This window comes from Terrapene carolina, unplaced genomic scaffold (assembly GCF_002925995.2).
Source record: "Terrapene carolina triunguis isolate 2854851 unplaced genomic scaffold, T_m_triunguis-2.0 Scaffold47722, whole genome shotgun sequence".
Taxonomy (NCBI): Eukaryota; Metazoa; Chordata; order Testudines; family Emydidae; genus Terrapene; species Terrapene triunguis.
The window spans coordinates 471-21,431 of record NW_020712073.1 but is presented as its reverse complement, the minus strand read 5'-3'; the positions used below and the strand labels follow the sequence as shown (position 1 = coordinate 21,431).

General features: G+C 45.5%; 1 protein-coding gene across 1 annotated transcript; it reads left to right on the top strand.

The window, feature by feature from the left end:
* Positions 1–10: 10 nt before the first annotated feature.
* On the top strand, positions 11–15,570 carry LOC112108035 (protein FAM83D-like). Its single transcript, XM_024201990.3, has 4 exons — positions 11–472; positions 11,433–11,600; positions 12,861–12,985; positions 14,080–15,570. The coding sequence occupies exons 1-4, from the start codon at positions 11–13 to the stop codon at positions 15,032–15,034; spliced, it is 1,710 nt and encodes a 569-aa protein (XP_024057758.2). The 3' UTR covers positions 15,035–15,570.
* Positions 15,571–20,961: the final 5,391 nt, after the last annotated feature.

Here is a 20,961-nt window from a genome sequence, read left to right as displayed (position 1 = left end):
GCGGCTCCTCATGGCGAACCAGTCCCAGTGCCTGGAGGACGCGCCCGGCCGCTGGCCCCCCGGGGAGCCGAGCTCGCCCGAGCTCTACAGCGAGGCGCAGCGGCTGGCGCTGGAGGAGCTGGTGGCGGGCGGCCGGGCCGCTTTCCGCGCTTTCCTGCGCCGGGAGAAGGTGCCCGGCTTCCTCTCGGAGCCCGAGATCCAGGCTATCCTCCAGGCGGCCGCGCCGCCGGCCGGGGCCGAGGACGGGGCGGCCGAGCCCTCGCTCAGCGCCTCGCTGGACTGCTCCTCGCTCACCTACTTCCCCGAGCAGTCGGACGTGGAGCCGCCCGTGCTGGAGCTGGGCTGGCCGGCCTTCTCCAGCGGCTCGTACCGCGGCCTCACCCGCGTGGAGGCGCTTTTCCAGCCCAGCTTCGGGGAGACCATCTACAGCTGCAAGGAGGCGGTGCGCAGGCAGATCCGCTCGGCCAGGGAGGTGAGTCCCTAGCCCGGCCTCTGCGCCCCCTTCCTGCCCGAGCCTCCTTCTCCGGGCGCCCAGGCTTGTGCCTGGGGAACTGGGGGTGTAGTATCAGCCCCCGGCTGGAAGTGGTTTCTATCACGTACAGGGGTTTAGAGTTTGGTTTAATGACTGTCGGTCAGTATCCTCCCTATACAAACGGTTCCAACACCCCATGGAAGCTGGGCTGCAGGGGAGAGTTTAACCCGCCCTAATGCTGTGTCCTTCAGTGTGAGCAACCTCTAGCCCCTAGCTCAGCTCCCCTAGCGCTGCCCCTGGCTCCAATGACTGGGTGAGTGTTTAATCTGGGCAGTTAATGAGGGTGAGCTGTTAGTACGGAAAACCAGAGTCTGGCTGCGATTGAATAAATCCCTGTACTCGTACTGTACACATTATTGCAATAATATTTGTACAAAGCATGCCTAGCCTGAGGTATCATTTGAAAACTCATCATTTGCTGGTGGTCAGTATTATCCCTGGTACAATGTCGCCACACATTCTATGTGAAGTTATAACGTTCCCCTGTATGGGGTTAACAACACATGTTTGAAACCCCACTGCCCTGCACAGGCAGAAATCAGGTCTGTCCTAAACAAAAGAGGGAATGTGTGCTTGCTTTAATTTGCATTTAAGCAGTAAACAGAATCATCAAGCAGAGAGGAAAACTAAAGGACGCTTACGTATGTGAAAAAAACAAGCAGGGAATATCCTTTCACATAGACTGTCTCTTTGGGTCTCTGCTGGAAATGTTTTTCAAGAGTGGGGCTGAAACTACAAAAAGGGGAGACAAAGGCCCCAAAACCCTCCACTCCCCACACAGACCATGCCCATCACATTCACTGCCCCTCAAGAGACAAAGGAAGCAGCTGTTAAACTGTGGGAGGAGTCCTGACCTGTGGATTGATTCTTATGACTGCTGAAAGCATGTGGTGAGAACTTTGCTTTGAATCTAATAGAGTTTTGTTAGGCAGTGTTTTATCTTGTAACCATTTCTGACTCTTACGCCTTATTACTTGTACTTTGTAGTTTATTATTAACTTGTTTTGTTTCATCTAATCCAGTATGTTCAAGTTGAAGTGTCTGGGTAACTTCCTTTGGGGTAGTAAATTGTGTGCCTGTTATTAAGGCTATGATTATGTCACTGAATCTGTGACTTCCAGAGACCTCTGTGACATTTTCTTCCCTGGATCTGTCAGCTGGCTGGCTGTGCAGCTCTCCGCTGCTGCTGGTGGCGGAGCCCCTGAGCAGCAGGGGGACCCGGCAGCTCCCAGTCCCCACAGGTGGCGGGGGACACCCCACAGCTCCCAGCTGCCACGAATGGTGGGGGAACCTCCTCCACAACTCCAGGCAGTAAGGGGACCTCAGAGCTCCCTGTGGGTGGCAGGGTCCCCCAGCTTCTCAGTGTCTGTGGGTGCTGGACCCTCCTTCCTCCCCACTTTGTCAGGAATATTTTTAGTAAAAACCACAGGTCCTAGGCTTCTGTGGATTGTTGTATATTGCCCGTGACCTGTCTGTGATTTTACACAAAAATATCCCTGACAAAATCTGAGCCTTACCTATTATTCTCTTAAAGGAATAATGGACTTAACCTATTTGTGCTGTCCAAGAGAGGACTTGGCAGTACAGGACATATTTTCCTGGGGAGAAATATGGGAGTGTGTTGGGATCACCCTGTAGTAGTAATTAAAGCTGGCAAGAGTCAAGGTGTGGCTGGCTGGCTGCAGCGCGTACAGACATAGCTGGGAGTGATTTACATTCTGGAGGCTGTTTGAAGAGCAGTCCAGGTTGGAGACTACAGCAGCAAGGCATTGTAACCTGAGGTGCCCTTTACAGGGCAGGGATAACACAGCTACTCATTGGTCTGGACTGTACCCTTGTATGTCACACCTGGGGCTAGTCAGACTCTTGGGCTGCTTCACCCTGGCCAGTTCTAACTAATGCTCTCCTAGATCATGGTTTGAAAAGCATCCCTTAGTTTATCTTGAGGTATGTATGTAAGAAGGGGGCACTGTGGGGGAGAGACAGCACTGAAACAAACCATGGCTGTAGGAAGCTCTGATCTACAAGAAAGCAAAACAAACCCCCATAAGCCTCAGAATGCAGGCAAGGGATTCCCTGCAATTTTTATACTATGCTTCCAGCCTGTGCTGCTTGTAAGGAGCAAGGCTGGATTGAGGTCTCTGAGTCAGGGACTTGATCATCACCCAGATGTCCTCTGAGCTGGTTATAACACGTAGTATAGCTGGGACCAATACTGTCCCAGTGACTGGGCTAAAACCTTGGACTGTCTGCTAAACTGCATGAATATGGACCCGTTGATGTGGATTACAGCAGGAGAACATCTCTAGCACCGTAACTGCCTTCACTCTGCAAATTGAACACCTTTTCTGCTATGGGGAGAAGGAAACCACATGAGGCCACGTATCTAATGTATACCCAGCCCTTGTCATCACTGCACTTATTCTTGCAATGCTGCACCAGCAATATGGCTAATTATACCTGTTTAAAACTGGCACTAACGTGATATAAAGGTTGAGGAAACAATGCACTCAGAAGTCAGAAATTGTAGAGTGAAGGCTGAATTGCCCCTTGTGCATATTCCTTACTTAGCATGTAGTGTCTGCCACTTCCACTTTGTCACTTGTCCAATATCACGCTTTCTGTAGTAAAAGCTTCCGGTTTCATAATCCTGCATACAAGCTGTACTACTGTGTAAAACAGACTATGCAGCTAACATGCTATCCTAGCCAGAATATTAGGATGTGTGTTTGCACTGAAATGACAATGTGAGCTATAATCTCTTCAAACAAATGAGTCAAATTATAAAGTCACAAGACTAGGACAAATAAGAACATATTTTTAGTGTTAGGGTCATAATGATTTAACCATTTCTTGCTTTGCAATAATCTCTATATTGCGGAAAGGGGTAAAGTAATTAAAAAATCCTAAGCCTATTAAACAGTATATTATGAATGTATTGGTCTCTGTCTGCCTTACCATCTCCTATCAAAAACATCATGCACAAACTTGTCCAGTTTTTAAACAGCTTGGAAATTTTTTTAGGGATCTGTTTGGATCTGGGCCACACCCATTAATTCTTTCCCTTCTAGCAATGTTACACAGTTACATAAATATTAAACTCCATCCTCCCTTTATGCTGCTTGCCAAGACATTCCAGATCTTTTCACCCAAATGTTCCACTGCTTATGAGCTGAAGTTTGTCTTGGCCAAATCAAATGGATCCTTAATTGCTCCCGTATCAAGTTCCTAACCAATTTGTCTTGTGTAGCTGCAGTTCCCTAATAAATGCCATGTTGCTTTTCAAAGTTCTTGCACGTGTAGCTTCCCGCTCTGATGCAATAGGATTTTATCTGCAAAGACAACCCTCTGGCCATAATGCTGTGATTTCCCCCTCTCTTCCCCTCCCAACTCCCTAGTCTGTAAACAGCTGATGTTCATAGTTTTGCACAGCAGCAGTGGTGTTAAACTTCACCTGATGCTAGCCAGTTTCACTACTGCCAGTGAGAACCCCTAGGCAGCTATGAAACTGTCCAATGTCAGTTTCACACTGCTGTTTGAGGGGAGCTGAAGAGGCAGGCATTTAGCTTCTTGGCGGGTGGGACTGAAGATGCCAAAACTAGGAAGCTGGCAAAAGGATGGCCTAGAAGTCCTTTTTGTTAGGTCCTGCTGCATTTGTGTGTGTGTGCTCCCACTCCCCCACCTGTCACCCTTACCAGCCAGAAGGCTCTGAGGTGAGGAGAAGAAAGCAAGCGTAATCTTTTTGTCAGTAGCTAGTATCTGAGGTAAGGGGGATGTCCTTCATCTTGTCATCTTTGCCGCCGATGTCTACTAGTGAGGCTTCTTAGCAAGATTGAGCCCCTGTGCAGAGTCTAGGGCTAGCAGCCTTCTCAGCAGCTGAAGATGGCAGACTAGCTGGGCTTTTCGCTAGAGGCTGAGCCAATGGGAAAGCATTATTTTTGTTGGTTAAAGTTAGACATTTAAACCATGCCCTCGACCTAATCTAGTTGATCAACACCACACAAAACATGCACTTCTAGCAAAAACGATTGCTAGAGGCAATGGGCCAGATCCTGTTTTGTCACAGTAACGTAACCTCTAGAATAGCTGTTTATTGCCACTGAATTATTGCCCAGATCTTTGGGCCCCATAGCTCCTATAACTTGTATCTTCGGCCTGGTCTACACTTAAAATTAGATTGATCTAGCTACGTCACTCAGGGCTGTGAAATTTTTCACACCTCACATGCTGCAGTTGCATCAAATTAACTCTCGGTATAGGTGCAGATAGGTTGATAGAATTTTTCCATCAACCTAGTGACTACTGCTTGGAGAGGTCAATTAACTACTTCAATGAGAAACACCCATCCATCAATGTAGGAAGCATATACTCTGGCTCTACAGCAGCATAGCTGCATCACGGTAGCTGTGTTACTGTTGTATAGACATAGCTTAAGATGTCCTATAATGCTACTAAGAACCAAGCAGGCATCAAACAACCGAAAGAGAATGTCTTGCTCATTTTCTCCCTTGTACTCCAAGGTTTGACTTGGCATAAGATGCCATAATTGGTCAGATGTCTAGTATCCTGTCTCTGACAGTGGCCAATACCAGAGGAGACAAAGGCAGTATCTCCTTCCCCTGCCAAGTCCTTTCTATAATTAAACTGAGGGATAGCTCAGTGGTTTGAGCATTGGCCTGCTAAAGCCAGGGTTGTGAGTTCAATCCTTGAGGGAGCTACTTAGAGATCTGGGGCAAAATCAGTACTTGGTCCTGCTAGTGAAGGCAGGGGGCTGGACTCGATGACCTTTCAAGGTCCCTTCCAGTTCTAGGAGATAGGATATCTCCATTAATTTATTTATAATTTAACAGTATTTTACAGGCTCTTGGAGGAGGATTTTTTTCCTGCTTACCTGTAACTTACACTCAAACTAACACCGCCCTCCACCCTGCCCTTTGCTAACTTGAATTGGTTTCTGGTTGCCATTTGAAGGTATGTGTATTAAAGGAGGGAATACAATGAGCATTTGGACAATCATCTCTGGAGTGAGCGAAGTCAGGCTTTTTAATCTGGGAGGATCATGTTCTGAATACGCTTCTTTTGGTTGCTAACAAACAATAACTTTAAAAATACACCTAGGGAGTTTAAAAAAAGAAACTTGTCAGGTCAGCTGTTGATCTATATGTGCATGACAACCCACAACGATGCCACCCAAAACACAATAGAACAGGAAAGGCCAAGTGCTACGGGGCTGAAGTTTTAAAGATGTATAGTCTTGAGGGCCAGAATTCCATGTCAATCAGTGTTAAGTTATGAAAGAGGGAGTAACAGATAAGATTTTTTTTTTTATGCTGCCCTACAATGTGAGTGAAAAGGGGTCACTTGAGAGAAAAAAGGACAAGTGAATTTAGAATGAATTAAAAAAAAAAAAAATCAGCATTTCAAGTCGTTCTAATCCACCTAAGGAATTCGCAACCCCAAGAGATCAGTCAGTTACTATAGCTGAAGTTAATAAAAATAGCCTTGATTAAAATTAGGACCAATAATGTGTAATTAGACACAATAAAAGCAGTCACTAAATCTCATACTTCAGGGCATAAACTGACAGAGTTACGAAGAAAGTTCTTTTCTTCCTTTCCCACCCCAGTGTACAACACTGTGTATCTGGCTTGGTACTATGTGCTCTGTATAGAGGTTGGGGTTGGTTTCCTTTGAAGCTATGGGTATTAACTACAGCCAGAGGCAGGATATTGGATTAGATGGACCAATGGTCTGACACTTATTCAATAATAAGAGCAGGCTCCTGATTCAGGTTTTTCTTGGTGGTTAAAGACTAGCTGGAAGGAAGTGCCTTTCCCAGGGGTGGCTGTGAAAATCTAAAATACATGAATGAAAACATTGCTCTACTTGTGTTTGGCTTGGAATGCTGGTCTGTCCAGTGCAGTAGAAAAACAGCACCTCTTTCCATATTCCTGTACCTGACAGTAATGCGCAGAGAGAGGATTGGAAATGTGTGGCTCAGAGGTAGATGTGGACCTACAAGAAGAAACTTGGCCTTGTGACTAGTCCAGTTGAAGTGTACACGTAGCTCACTGAGGAAGGTAAAGTCCAGAGGTGGTGGTGCTGGCTAGAAATACATCACAGTACTCAAGCAATGGGCTTAACTCTAGCATGTTACTATAGCACTGATACCCGAATTCTGGAAATTCCAGATTCAGTAGGTTACTGGATAATCCTATCTGTTAGGGATAAACCCACTTCTACAGGTGCCAGAGCTACTTGAAACCACAGCTGCCTGCTGTAACTTGCATACAACTCAAACTACTACATGAGACTGGCCTCTTCTCCAGGGATTACCTCTGTCACATAATGCCCTGGGTCTGCATAGAAACTTCCAAATGTTGGGAGGTATTGAACGTTTCTTTATCTTGGGTTTTTATCAGATTGGAAAGTTGCTGATTCAGGCCAGGTCTCGAGGTGCCTTCAAGGGGCTAATCAATTCTAGCTGGTGTGGTTCAGTAAAGGTTGCTGTTGTAGCATTCTCTCTATTCTATACAAGGAGGGATTAAAACCCGAGTTTAGAGAAGTAAACAAGTGATTCAGGTACCGGAAATAGCAAGGGAGGTGTAGCTATTAATCTGTATTGTTGTAACATGTGCATAGCTGGTGCAATGAAGGGAAACGACAAGAGAATGAATCTTATACTCTACTGTGCCTGTACGTGCACCCTTCAGTGGCGGAAACTAGTCACATTGCTCACCTGAGACTAAAACAACTCCTGTGGCCTAAAACACACACTAAAGCTGAGGCCTGGATCATCCTGCAGGGATCAAAGTATGGAGAGGGTCTACTATACGCCCATCCTGCATGTGCGCACACATCCCTCCTGAAGCAGTGAAGAGTGAAATTTCATGAGTAAGAATAGGTGACGGAATGCAACTACACAAGTGGGTACTCTACCCTGATTTGTGTGACAAGTCCCTTGGTCTCTGTATGCCATGAGCAGTTAGGATCCTCCGTTCCAAGCTTCCTCTTGAAGACCAAATGTTGTAAAAGAGAGAGATTGCTTTCACTGGGTTTCTCTCCCCTTGCAGAGCTTAGAGAAGTTCTCTATTTAAAACTGCAGTTCAGAAATGTTTGAAACTCTGAATTCAGCACTTGGTTTACAGATTTGGACGATACTGGCCTTTCTAGTCCATCCATAAATTTGGATGGAGTGTGCATATATTTTTAAAAAGAGAGACAAACTTCCCCCTCCCTCTCCCAATTTCCAAGCAACTTCTCTGATCTAGTATGTACCTATATCTGCATGTTAATAGCTTGGTATGGTGGGCATCTGTAACATGCCATGATTCCATGTAAAACCCCAGGTTCAGAATGAACTTTGCTCAAACTGTACATGTGGTCTGTCTCTTCATAGACTTCACTTTTTCTTTCCCCTCCCTTCCATAGCCTTATAACGAGGCTTAAATATTTCTGGATGCATGTGTTCCCCTCCAGGCTAAAAAGAAAGTTAAGGTGGTGGGCAAGTGGTTCTGTAACACTGGTGGATGAGATCGTGGTTCCAATGCCACTTCAGTTCCAGGTGAGCTCTACTGTTTGCTGAATTGGGGAGCTCATTTGCAGTAGAGGTGACCACCTGGAGGAAGAAACGCTGGCCAGAAACGTCATAATACTCTTCTCATGGTCAGTCTAAGGAGTAGCACTGTCATCTTCCTAGTTGTAAGGCTATGTAGCTAGGCAGCTTCAATGTTTAGCAAAAGGACTGGTGACACTTGTGTATGAGGATGAGTGGATGGATAAACTTTCAGCTTGAGGTCATGCACAATCCTAAATGAGGGAAGGGTGTAAATGTATTAAACAAAAAGTAAATAAACAGTGAGAGAGATGACTATCAAACAGCAACAGATTGTTATTGCCTAACGACTGGTGAGTCAATATTTGATTTTGATTGAACCTTGGGGCAGCTAGTGACTGATGGACTGGTAGAAATACCCTGAAGCCAGAACGTGTGATCATACTGCATTCACTAGCATCTAGCTTTCCAAAGTAAGTCACTTGTACCCTGTGAACCAGAAAGGTAGTTTCAGTCCACTGGTATTTTAGTTTCTGCCACTGTAGTGCCAGGCATACAAAGCAAAAGGTGAGGACAGTGCATCAGGAGTCTTTATGTCAGGGGTGGCCAACCTGTGGCTCTGGAGCCACATGTGGCTCTTCAGAAGTTAATATGCGGCTCCTCGTATAGGCACCGCCTCTGTGGCTGGAGCTATAGGCGCCAACTTTCCTGTGTGTGTGTGTGTGTGTGTGTGTTCACTGCTCAACCCCTGGCTCTGCCACAAGCCCTGCCCCCACTCCACCTCTTCCTGCCCCCTCCCCTGAGCCTGCCGTGCCCTCGCTCCTTCCCCTTCTCCCCCTCCCCCCCCCCAGCCTCCTGTATGCCACAAAACAGCGTATCGGGAGGGAGAGGCATTGATTGGCGGGACTGCCGGTGGGTGGGAGGCATGTGGGGGTGGGGGGGCGCTACTGACGTATTACAGTGGCTCTTTGGCAATGTACATTGGTAAATTCTGGCTCCTTCTCAGGCTCAGGTTGGCCACCCCTGCTTTGTGTCTACACTGGGGTGGACAAACTACGGCCCACGGGCCGAATCCAGCCCGTCAAGGCTTTGAATCCCGCCCGTGGGATTTCCGGCCCCTGGTGGGCACAGCCCAAGCCCTAATGTCTACACCACACCTTAGTCTGAGCCCCGCAAGCCTGAGCCGGTTGGCATGGGTCAGACATGGGTTTTTAATTGCAGTGTAGACATATAATTAAAAGCACCTTCACTAATGATGCCTTTCAAATTGCAAGTATTGGTGAGATTACAGCTGGGTGAATAAAGTGCAGCCAATAACTTGTTTGACTGATTTAGATTGGGCTTTTCAAGAGCGGCCATTGTTGGTCTAACTGTTCCCCTTGAATTAAACAGGAGTTTTCTAGCATTGACTTAGGCTAGGTCTACACTACAGCGGGGGTCCGACCTAAGATACGCAACTTCAGCTACGTGAATACCGTAGCTGAAGTTGCGTATTTTAGGTCGGCTTACCTGGCGGTGAGGACGCGGGAAAGTCGACCGCTGCCGCGCTGCCGCCGACTCCGCTGCCGCCTCTTGCCGAGGTGGATTTCCGGAGTCGACGGCAGAGCGATCAGGGATCGATTTTACCGCGTCCTCACGAGACGCGGTAAGTCGATCCCCGATAGACCGATTGCTACCCGCCGGATCGGCGGGTAGTGAAGACATATCCTTAATGGTAGTAGCGGTAGACCAAAACTGAATGCTCTTGCTAAATACCTTTAGCCTCCCTCTTCTGGCTGTGCATTGTCACAACAGCTTATTTCCTCAAATTATTCGAATAATTCTTGGAGGGTAGCTTGTTCCAAGTGCTTGAAAGCTAAAATTCAAGCTGTTTAATTTTCACTGGACACCTAAATCACAGGTACTGCTTATCTTCCTTGATTTGATATGCATGACTTTTAGAATTGGGATTCTTGTGAAAATGTGGAGTTTTTCAACTCAAAATCTCCTTTCAGTGAATATTTTCTAATGTCCACTTAAGTTGTGGTTTCTGCAAACACTTTCTACAGTAAACTCTTGTTAGGACACATGCAAAAAGCAAATCTGTTTAAAAACACCTGAGTATTTCTGCAGACTTTCTAATTACCAGTGCTTTGGAACAGGGTACAAGGGTGAACAAAAAAGTAAATCTCTGTACTTCGGGAAGTAACTTTGTGTGTGAGCAATACCACACAAGTAGTGGTTCTGCAGCGTACCTATACACACCTTGGGACTGGGTTACACCTGATAAGTGCAGCTCCCATACACCTACATTACTTGTATAGCCACTCTCCTTCGATGAGCCAGTACTTTGGAATATGGCGAAACAAGCCATCAAATTGAATTTTTTTTACCCATCTCCATCATCCCCAAGCCAGATGCACTTCTTCTGAATGATGAAGGGCTAGATATCTAGCTCTGTGATGACATTTGGAGTCAGCTAGATGGGTTGCTAGAACACACATGGCTGTGGTCCTAGTTCTTAGTAGCCTGGAAGAGAAGGATCTTCCTGTCTTGAGCGCTGTCTACACTAGAGGAATTATTAGTAGAAAGCGTGCAATGGTGCTAATGCTGGTGGAAAGATCTTTTGGTGAAGGCACTGGACTGGGACTCAAACTATTAATACCTGGCTCTATCAGGGTTCAGTTCTCAGCTCTGCCCCAGACTCCCTTTGTGACCGTGGATAAGCAGCTTAATGTCTGTGTGCATGGGGATGATAGGGATACATCATCATCATCATCAGACAGGGGTGTTGTGAGGATAAATTCATTAAAGCTTGTGAGATGCTCAGATACTACAGGGATGGAAGACATGTTAGATAGTCCAGTATAGATAGGAGCTTTTATGCCTAAAACTCTCTCGAGCCGCAGTGAACTGATCAGCGACTGTAGGGTTAAGACAAATCCTTGCAGCAGGAGGTGTTCAGCCCAGAGTATCTGGGAGCAAGGGAGTGGAGCCAACTCTGCAAGACTGCTGACTGTGCCACGCCAGCTCCCTAGGTGCTGAAATAAGATGTCATTATGCAAGGTTGTGCAGAAAAGCAAACCATAACATGTGAGAGCATTAACAGGTGTGGGAATAATCCATCTGGGATCATCCTGTATACTCCAGGGCATAGTGAGTTTGACTAAATTGTGGGAACATAAGATGATCATTTTGCCAAACAATAACAACAAAAAGCAGCATGAAAGTGGCATTATACAGCCAGACAAGTTTCTGAATGAGAACTGACTGGGGGAGCTACTGATCTAGACAGGCAAAAGTCATGCTTGCTTGTGTAATGAGAGAGTCAGGCTCTGGGCCTCATGGCGTCTTCTGTTTCTGCAGGTGATCGCTCTGGTTATGGATTCCTTCACAGATGTTGATATCTTCAGTGATCTTCAGGAAGCCTATAGAAAGCGGAAGATTCCGGTCTACATCCTTCTGGACCAAGATTTTCTACCCCACTTCATGGAAATGTGCAGGAGTCTGGGAGTCTGCCCTGAGCAGGAAGGTGTAAGTATTAGAGGAGTTTTCTATGGTAAATTATGGCGTGTCTTTCAAAGACAATGCATGTGAAATACTAGCTGCCTATAGTTGAACATTTTAGACACTCGTTTATGTTTGCTTGGAAGCCTCTGTGTATCCCAAAGGTTGGGGATTTACACTGCAGGATTTGAATGTGGGCTCTGCATTAACCCAACATGATAGGCTCCCAAAACCAGCAAGAGCCATGTAGAAGCAGCATATTGGCCCTTATCCCAACTTATACATATTGTATTGCAATACTATTCAGAGGCCACAGTTGTAGGGAGCAGCCCCATTGTTCTGAGTGCCATACATACGTATAGGAAGAGACTGTCCTTGTCCTGAAGAGCATGCATTCTAAATCACATGTGGCTTTTATAGTCTGTTCTCCCCTCCCCCCATAATATGCATTTCTTTTTAAATGAAGTGTCAAATGTCAGACCCACCTGATGTAGTCACGTAGGTCATGTGACGTATTCCAGTTCTTCAGAATCAGTTTTAATTATGAATAATAAAAAAAAATTCTAGCTCTCATGGTTGAGGAATCTTCCAAGCGTAAAGCTATGCAGTGTTGCCTTAAGTTTTCCGATATCTTGAAGTGTGAACTCCCCTGCCCCGATTTACTCTCACTGAGAGGTTGGTACTAAAGCCCAATGATGACATTCAGGGGACAGAATAAGGGACGGGGTAGGATTTGGAAGTTTCTGCAGGGCAGGAAATGCAGAGGGACAAAAAGGGTGGTGGGGACAAAGGTAGGGAAGAAATAATGGTATCCCCAAAGATGAGGCTATTTTCCCAATAAGTGCTGCTGAATGTGAAAATCTGGTACTAAATCACTAATGATTAAAAGTTCAATTATTACAGACAAGGCCATTTCTACCTTCGATCTTTGTGCAAACCTCCAGTTGACAATAGTGAGAGTTTCTTTTAGCCCTAACCTATGCTTTGACTAATGATGCATAATTAAAATGGAATTGGGCCATCTCTGCAGATTGAGTCTGACATCTCTGTAAGCTGTGTAGAGACAAGGAACTCAACCACATTTATCTCTATAGTGGTTAGCACAAATTTGCTGTTATAAATGGTTAATAATAGTGTCACTTAGTATTAACACTTGCTGGACAGTAAGTGGTATTAAGCAAGTCAGTTTCTTTCCTCACTCCACTGCATGGTTTATATGTTTATATGTTGAAGAGAATTGTTGACTCTTATGAAAATCAATTTAATGTTTTTTTTTCTTTTAAACAGCTGATGAGAGTTCGAACTATAACTGGGAACACTTACTACACAAGGTCAGGAGCTAAAATTGTTGGGAAAGTCCATGAGAAGTTCATGTTAATTGATGGCATTAGAGTGACGACAGGCTCCTACAGGCAAGTTCTGGGGTCCTTTGCATTTCTTTAGGTCTTTGTGGGGAGGAGATTTCTGCAAGAAGTGAAAACTAACTTGAAAGATATAGGATTGGCTCAAAAGCAATATTGGTGGTTCATCTATCTAATGCTATTAACTTTTTGAATCTGAATCAGCCTTGAGTAATGGGAAATTGAGTGGCTGCATTTCAATTGAGCGCTCAGATCCATAGAGGAGGGTCATGGGGAGGAAAACATTTGTCTCATTGCTTCTGTTTCTGGCAGGCTGAGCTCCCTAGTACGCTATTTCCTGTAACTTCCACCATTTGGGGGAACTTTCTACCATTTGTATTATTCAAACACCTACAGCCAGTTGTACAAGGGCAAGCATATTTCTCACTTAGTTTTTGTTGCTGCATCAGAGATGAAACCTAGTTGCATGGTGGGTTCCTGAAAACCAGTGCACAACCACATGACCATACGTTAGCTCAATGGTTCTCAACCAGGGGTATGGATACCCCTAGAGGTACACAGAGGTCTTCCAGGGGGTACATCAACTCATCAAGATATTTGCCTAGTTTTATAATAGCTTACATAAAAAGCACTAGCAAAGTCAGTACAAACTAAAATTTCATACAGACAATGACTTGTTTATACTGCTCTATATACTATACGCTGAAATGTAAGTACAATATTTATATTCCAGTTGATTTATTTTATAATTATATGGTATAAATGAGAAAGTAAGCAATTTTTCAGTGATAGTGTGCAGTGACACTTTTTTGTATTTTATGTCTGATTTTGTAAGCAAGTAGTTTTTAAGTGAGGTGTAACTTGGGGATACAAAAGACAAATCAGACTCCTGAAAGGGGTACAGTAGTCTAGAAAGGTTGAGAGCCACTGCATTAGCTCAACAGGCTTCTGTATGACTATGGCATAAAGTGTCATCGATTGCATAAGGACTGGATATGGATAGCCCTAATGGAAAGTTATACCTCACCTAAACACATAACCCTCCTAATGTGTACTTGTCACTCGGTGTGCGTATAGTTGTACTATTCATTCTAATGTACCAGCTAAAGTGAGATTAACTGTGAATCTCTGTTTGTTTTCAATAGCTTCACGTGGACTGATGGGAAATTAAATAGCAGTAACTTGTTGCTGCTGTCAGGCCAAGTGGCTGAACACTTTGACCTGGAGTTCAGGATCCTTTATGCACAGTCAAAACCGATCAGCCCTAAGCTGCCATCCAGCTGCCGGAGCAGTGGAATATTTGATCACCTGGTCAATGGAACAAAATCACCTAAAGACTACACTGTGGGAAACCTCTTGAGAGCAGAGTTGGCCAGACTGTCAAGCACCCCCAAGAAACCACTGAAAAAAACAGATTTGGATAACACTGAAGGAAGCAAATCCTATAACCTAGGTCCTTCCTACATCGGCACAGAGGAGTGGTTTGGAAGTCAGGAGGCCATAGTGGAACCAAAGGAGGTGAACAGCATGTCTACTCAAACTGAACCATGGGAAGAGAAGCCCACAGTGACTCTCTCTAATGCTGTCACGCAAACCAGTGTTGTAATGGTAGCATCTGGAACCCAAACCTCTGTTGCTGCTAGAATGGCTGGCACTCAAACAGTTGTGCCACGGAAGACAGCTATGACCCAGACAGACAAGAAGGAGAGTGTGGAAGAGCATCTACTGCTGAGACAACAATCGAAAGAAGGATCTCCTTCATCTGGAAAGTCCACATCAACTTCTTCTAGTCTACGGTCACTTTCTTCATCATCTTCCCAGTGCTCTCTGGCAAGCTCTACCAGCTCACTGTCCTCTCTGAGGTCCATTGAGTACTCTGGCAACCACAGGGCAGAGTACTTCCAAAAACTGCATAAAGAGAGGCAGGTCCACTACTCTGTTATCAGGTCCAAACTTAACCATATGGTTGCTATCCTCTCCCGAAGGGGACGCGTGCCTGAAAACTGTACAAGCTGCCACGTTGTAAGCTGCAATGTAAAACACAGGCGTGAGATCAGCACCAGCCTACTCAGCCTCAGAGACATTTCAGTGTTCAAATAAGTGACTGAGTTGGCTATAAGCACAAGAGCTCCAGGCTCACTGCACAGTCCTTTTAATAGCTGCTGATTCTTATAGTCCATCCTGGTACCCTGTGTGTAGGGGCTGGTAACTTGCCAGCACTGTAGTCTTATTCTATACAACTTGTTAAACAATGCACCGAAATATTTTTAGATATTTTTAATGCCATAAGTGCCTCCACTTGCTTTTTTAACATGTAATAACAGTAAAATTCATTCTATCTATGGATGTTTACCCCCTCAATTCCTTGTTAGACTGTGACCGGCAAAATATACTAGCTAGTGCTTTGTAGTGCTGTCAGCATTATGGTTTTAACTTATTTATATTTAGAAAAGTTGTTCTCAAGTCAGAATGATTCTGTTCAAACTGAGTTCTGAGATCTTATTCTGATTTCCACTCACTAATATGAATTATTTTAATATTGGGTTTTATTATAACTTTGGCTTTTTAAAGTTTTTATTTTCAAAATAATGTGGGGAAATAGCTTCACATATCTGCAATAAACAAGGCTAACTTTGTTCCTAATCTGACTTCAATGATCAATTTAGATATATTATGGGTTTATCACTCTTGCATGATAGTCATAAGGACTCTAGATAAGAGCTTATGGGTGTTTTTGTGTTTGATTATATCCCCTCTGTTTAACTCCAAACTAATGAAACTCACTGAGTGTTACCTAACTAGCCAATCTTCCAGCCTCCATCATTCATTTGCACATTTTGTTTTCTATAAAACCAAGCTTCTTTAATAACCTAGTAAACAACCCTGATGAATGCCCACTCTACACTACCGAGTATAACCCCCAGCTTTTGGGAGAACTCTCATAAGTCTGACAAGCTTTAAGGCCTTTTCAGGGTCTATGCTACAAAAAGTGATCATGTGAGGCAGCAAAACCAATAGGTATGTATTACCTTACATTTTTTCTTTGTGGGATATTTTGCTGAAAAACTGTTACTCCTGTTAGGAAGGAGAATGTGTCCTTATTACCACACACTCTCTGTAGTTGCCCCTCAGAAGGAAATTGTTCCTGATGAGTAGGCACCTGATTCTATTAAATCAAGGGAATCTCCTAGCAATGGCAGCCCTGGCCTGTACTGGCAAAAGTTTCTAGTGCAATAATGTCAGGGGGATGATTATTTAACATGTTTTTATACCAGCAAAAAGCCTTACAGTAGATGCAGTTGTACCAGCAAAAGAGTCCTCTTGGCAGTCTAGTTCATTTTGTTCAGGTAACTAGTGTAAGTTATAAGGGCAAAAGAACTGGTCAGTATAAGCTACTTCCCCACGAGGGAAGCATTGCTGGTGTAGGCCATATTTCAATGTGCCTGTAAACAGTTAGTCTAGTAACTTTCTTCTCTATAAGGTATCATATAGGACATGGGGCTGTGTGAGGGCAGGGGGTAGCTCAGGGTGCAGGGAGAGGGGTATTAGGAGCTATGTGCTCAGAGGGTTCCCCTGCAGTCCCTGTTCCCAGAGGGGTCTGCCAGCCACAGACCCAGGTATCTCCACCTGAGCGGTTCTTACAGACTGCCTCTGTGGGAGCAAAGGGGGCTGGGAGCTGAGGAGCACCTTCAACCTGGGGCACCAGCCAGAGTAGCCGCTGCCCCGCACTGCCTGGTTCCGGCTTCCCGCCTCCAACCTGAGCAGGGAGAGGTGTGGAGTTGCCCCTGGGACTGCCATGCTCTTGCACTGCAGTTTTTGTTTTTGTTTGTTTGTTTGTTGAGGGGGGGGGAAATGCCCTCCACGTCCCCAACTCTGCCCATGGGCTCAGGGCTTCTGCCCCACAGCGAGCATCGGGGCTCTGGGATTCAGGACCCGCTGTGACGGGTTCGGTCACAGAGACCCCCTTGGGACTGTCACCTGATGTGCTGAGACTACCTCTGAGCCCGTTTTCCCTTCCAGCTTGGGACTTCAGAACCCTGTCTTGTTAAGCCAGACATGCTAGCCTGCTGCAACACAGACCCAGGGTCTGAACCACACCCTCAAAGCTCCAGACTTAACTGAAAACAGCTCAGCAAGTACTCCTGTCTCCACCACCCAGCTCCCAATGGGATCCAAACCCCAAATAAATCCATTTTACTCTGTATAAAGCTTATACAGGGTAAACTCATAAATTGTCCACACTCTATAACACTAATAGAGATGCACAGCTGTTTGCTCCCCTGGGTATTAATCACTTACTCTGGGTTAATTAATAAAAGATTTTAAGTATAAAAAGTAGGATTTAAGTGGTTTCAAGTAATAACAGACAGAACAAAGTAAGTTACCAAGGAAAATAAAACAAAACACACAAGTCTAAACCTAATACATTAAGAAACTGAATACAGGTAAATCTCACCCTCCGAGATGTTCCAATAAGCTTCTTTCACAGACTAGACTCCTTCCTAGTCTTGGCCCAATCCTTTCCCCTGGTACAGTCCTAGTTCCAGCTCAGGTGGTAACTCGGGGATTTCTCATGACTTGCAGCTCCCTTTGTTTTGTTCCACCCCCTTTTATAGCTTTGGCACAAGCGGGGAATCTTGTCTCTCTGGGTCTGCACCCCTCCTAAATGGAAAAGCACCAGGTTTAAGATGGAATCTACTACCAGTACTGTGAGACCCCAAGCCTTCATTCTTCCTGTCCTAGTTAATGGGAGCCATCAAGATTCCAAGCCACCATTAATAGCCCACATTTTGCATAATTACAATAGGACTTCAGAGTAATACTTCATATTTCTAACTTCAGATACAAGAATATATTCATAAAAATAGGTTGAACACACTCAGTATGTTATAAGCTTTGTAATGATACCTTACAAGAGATCTTTGGCATAAAGCGTATTCTAGTTACATTATATTCACACTCATAAACATATTTCCATAAACATATGGAGTGCAATGTCACACCTGCCTCCTGGCTGCAGCTCCCCCAGGGGTGCTGGGGATTGGGGGTTCAGCTGTGGGGCCGTGTGGATCCCCAGGGGGCCACGGACCCCTGGTTGAGAAGCGCTGATATAGGGGGTGGCAATGGGGCAATACAAATTATTGCAGCAGGTGCTCTGTCATCTGTCCTAATATCTAGCTGACAACCTTGCACAGCAGTGACTTCTTCACACAATGACATTGCATAACCTTTACATTCATGTAATCTAAATTTGTAGGTTGCAACAAGTGGATGCCATCACCTTAATTACATTTGTGTGAAGATGTGCTACCTACTGTTACAAATAATTAAGTAGGAAAAATACAAGGAAAACAATTTCTTTTAAGTGTGGTAACTGATAGCACTTTGTCTGTTGCCAGTTCCATTGTTTTCTCCAGTACAGTTTGTTTCATGTTTGTGTGTCTTTCTCTTACCAAGAAGCAGAGAGAAACTTTTTTTTTTTTTTTTTTTAAATTAGAAACCTACGACAATTGGCAGAGGGATGTGGGGGAAGTATAATCCTTGCAAGTACCATACCTCTAACACTGCTGCCCTTATTTCAGAGATTACCTGTATTTCATAAATCTTTCAGAAGTGAGGAAGTTACTAATTCTGATCTATCTTGATCACTTGGAGATATGCTGAGATGGAGGAAGCCAAATCTTTCTAACCTACTGTGGGATGTTTATTCTCGGCAAGCTACAATAGCAGATAGCTGCATGGACAGAACCTTCACTGGCCAATCTGATTTCCACTTTTGTAAAACTAACTTCAGGTCTCATAAATATACTACAGAGTTCTTGCTTTCAGTGAGTTTGTGTGTAATGGGTGGAACAAGCCAGCTTTCTTACTGGATCCTCTCTTATGCCAGTGAGTAGAAAGGTATACAGTACCCTAAATCTAACTTGTCTACAACACAAGCTGGTTAAATGCAGTAACACTTCTCTATTAATGTCAGCATCTGTTCTGATTCTTCTTGGTAGTGGTACCTATACCTATGCTCAAAAGTGGCTACTTTGTGCATTTCAACCTCCCTACATGGGGAAAGCTGACAATTCATTCTTTTATGCTACCACGCCCATACTATGCAACTATGAGGAAAGGAGGATCTGGCTTTAAAGCCCTGGCTGCACTAGCACTGTTTAAGCCAGTAAAAAAGGTGGCTCGGTGGTCAGAAGTCCCTTCATCAGCCACTGCAGGGGTTGTAGAGAACTGGTCAATGCACACTTTAGTAGCCAAGTGAGGGATTTATTCCATGCTTCATTTATGGTAGCACTTTTCTCCTTTTTAAACTCTATTTGAAAACCTTCCTTCTTTCATGTCCTTTTTACAATGTTACATTACAGTATTTTCCCATCAGCAGAAAGTATTTTACTTGACAAATTAATTTAAACAGTGAATTTGCAGTGTGGGTTTTCTTAATTATGACTTTTCCTTATCTTTAGTTCTTTCCTTCTACTAGGGATTTTGACTCTTATTCACTTAATGAAACATTTTCTATCTAGATTATATTTGCCAGCTACGGGGGGAGGCAGGAATTAATTCTAGTGCTATTAACTACCATAAGCAGCAAATGGAAGAAGTCAGTTATCAAGATGTAGCATATCCATTCTACTCTTCATAACAGCCTATTCTTTCGACACTAGACTTCTTTTGGGGGAAAGAACAGTGCTGTGGAAGAGAGCCTGGGTTTATTCTTGCTGTTTCAAACATTCCTCTGATATGGTTTACTGTGAAGAAAAGGGGTAGAATGACTGTTAACGTGACTTACAGCTGTGGCCTCTGAAGCTTTAGCTTTCACCCAGACAGCCTTTGGCAAAAGGGGGTGGGGTAGGCTAATGCCTTGCTTTTATTTTGGCTACTTGCTACCTGGGCAGTGGGAGTTCACCACCTTTTGGAAGTATCAGAGGGGTAGCCATGTTAGTCTGGTTCTGTAAAAAGCGACAGAGTCCTGTGGCACCTTATACACTAACAGAAGTATTGGAACATCATCTTTCGCGGGTGAATACTCACTTCGGCAGACGCATGTGTGGAAGGGCTCCTTCATGTTAAGAGGATGAGAAATCAGAGTAAACAAAATGACCCTCCCCATGCAGGTTTGTAAATGCAGTTTTAGTGGTTACAGGCAAGGACAAGATCGGTGCAATGCTTTCGTGGCAGGTCTCCTGTGCTGAATGTGCTCTGTTTCTACAACTGTTTTCAATAATTCATTGACAGCCCCGTGGGGCAGGGTAGCCATTCCGAGAGCGCGGATAGGGTTACACAAGGGATTGCTAGGTGGGGAGTGTGGGAGGAAAGCAGGGACTGGTAGAGTTAGAGACTCTCCATTGCTTCTCCCTGACCCGCTCCAACAGCTGCCCAGCCTGAGTCAGGGCATCTCCACCAAGGTGAGCTGGAGCATTAGGGCAGGGCCGCTTGGAGGGGGGGCAAGTGGGGCAATTTGCCCCGGGCCCCGCAGGGGCCTCCACGAGAATGTCGGAGGCTCCCCCCTGGCGCCTCAGCACGCCGTGTCCAGGAGCCGCCCCGGACAGTGCTGCAGCGGTGTGGCCTGAGCTCCTCCGCCTCGGAGCCGCGGGGTAAGGGGGCGGGGCTCCGGGCCGAGCGGCGGGAGCTCAGGTCCCGTGGAGCCACGCCGCTGCAGCGCTGTCTAGGGCCGTTCATGGACGCCACACGCTGAGGCTCTGGGAGAGGGGGGAGGCGGGAGTAAGCAGCATGGTAAGGGGGCCAGGGCCAGGCACTCCCCGACCCCATCCCCATCCCCCCCCACAGCCCTGACCCCCAGCTCCGAGCCCAGTCCCTCTGAGCCAGGCACCCCCCGACCCCATCCCTCCCACATCCCTGACCCCCAGCTCTGAGCCCAGTCCCTCTGAGCCAGGCACCCCCTGACCCCATCCCCCCCACAGCCCTGACCCCCAGCTCTGACCCCAGCCCCTTGGAGCCGGGCACCCCCCAACCCCATCCCCCCACAGCCCTGAGTCCAGCCCCTGTGAGCTGGGCACCCCCCCCCC

Excerpts from the sequence above, each read along its gene's own strand:
- LOC112108035 (XM_024201990.3), top strand. The coding sequence starts at position 11 with ATGGCGAACCAGTCCCAGTGCCTGGAGGACGCGCCCGGCCGCTGGCCC. Across the intron at positions 473-11,432 it reads AGATCCGCTCGGCCAGGGAG|GTGATCGCTCTGGTTATGGA; the intron begins GTGAGTCCCTAG and ends CTGTTTCTGCAG. Across the intron at positions 11,601-12,860 it reads TCTGCCCTGAGCAGGAAGGT|CTGATGAGAGTTCGAACTAT; the intron begins GTAAGTATTAGA and ends TCTTTTAAACAG.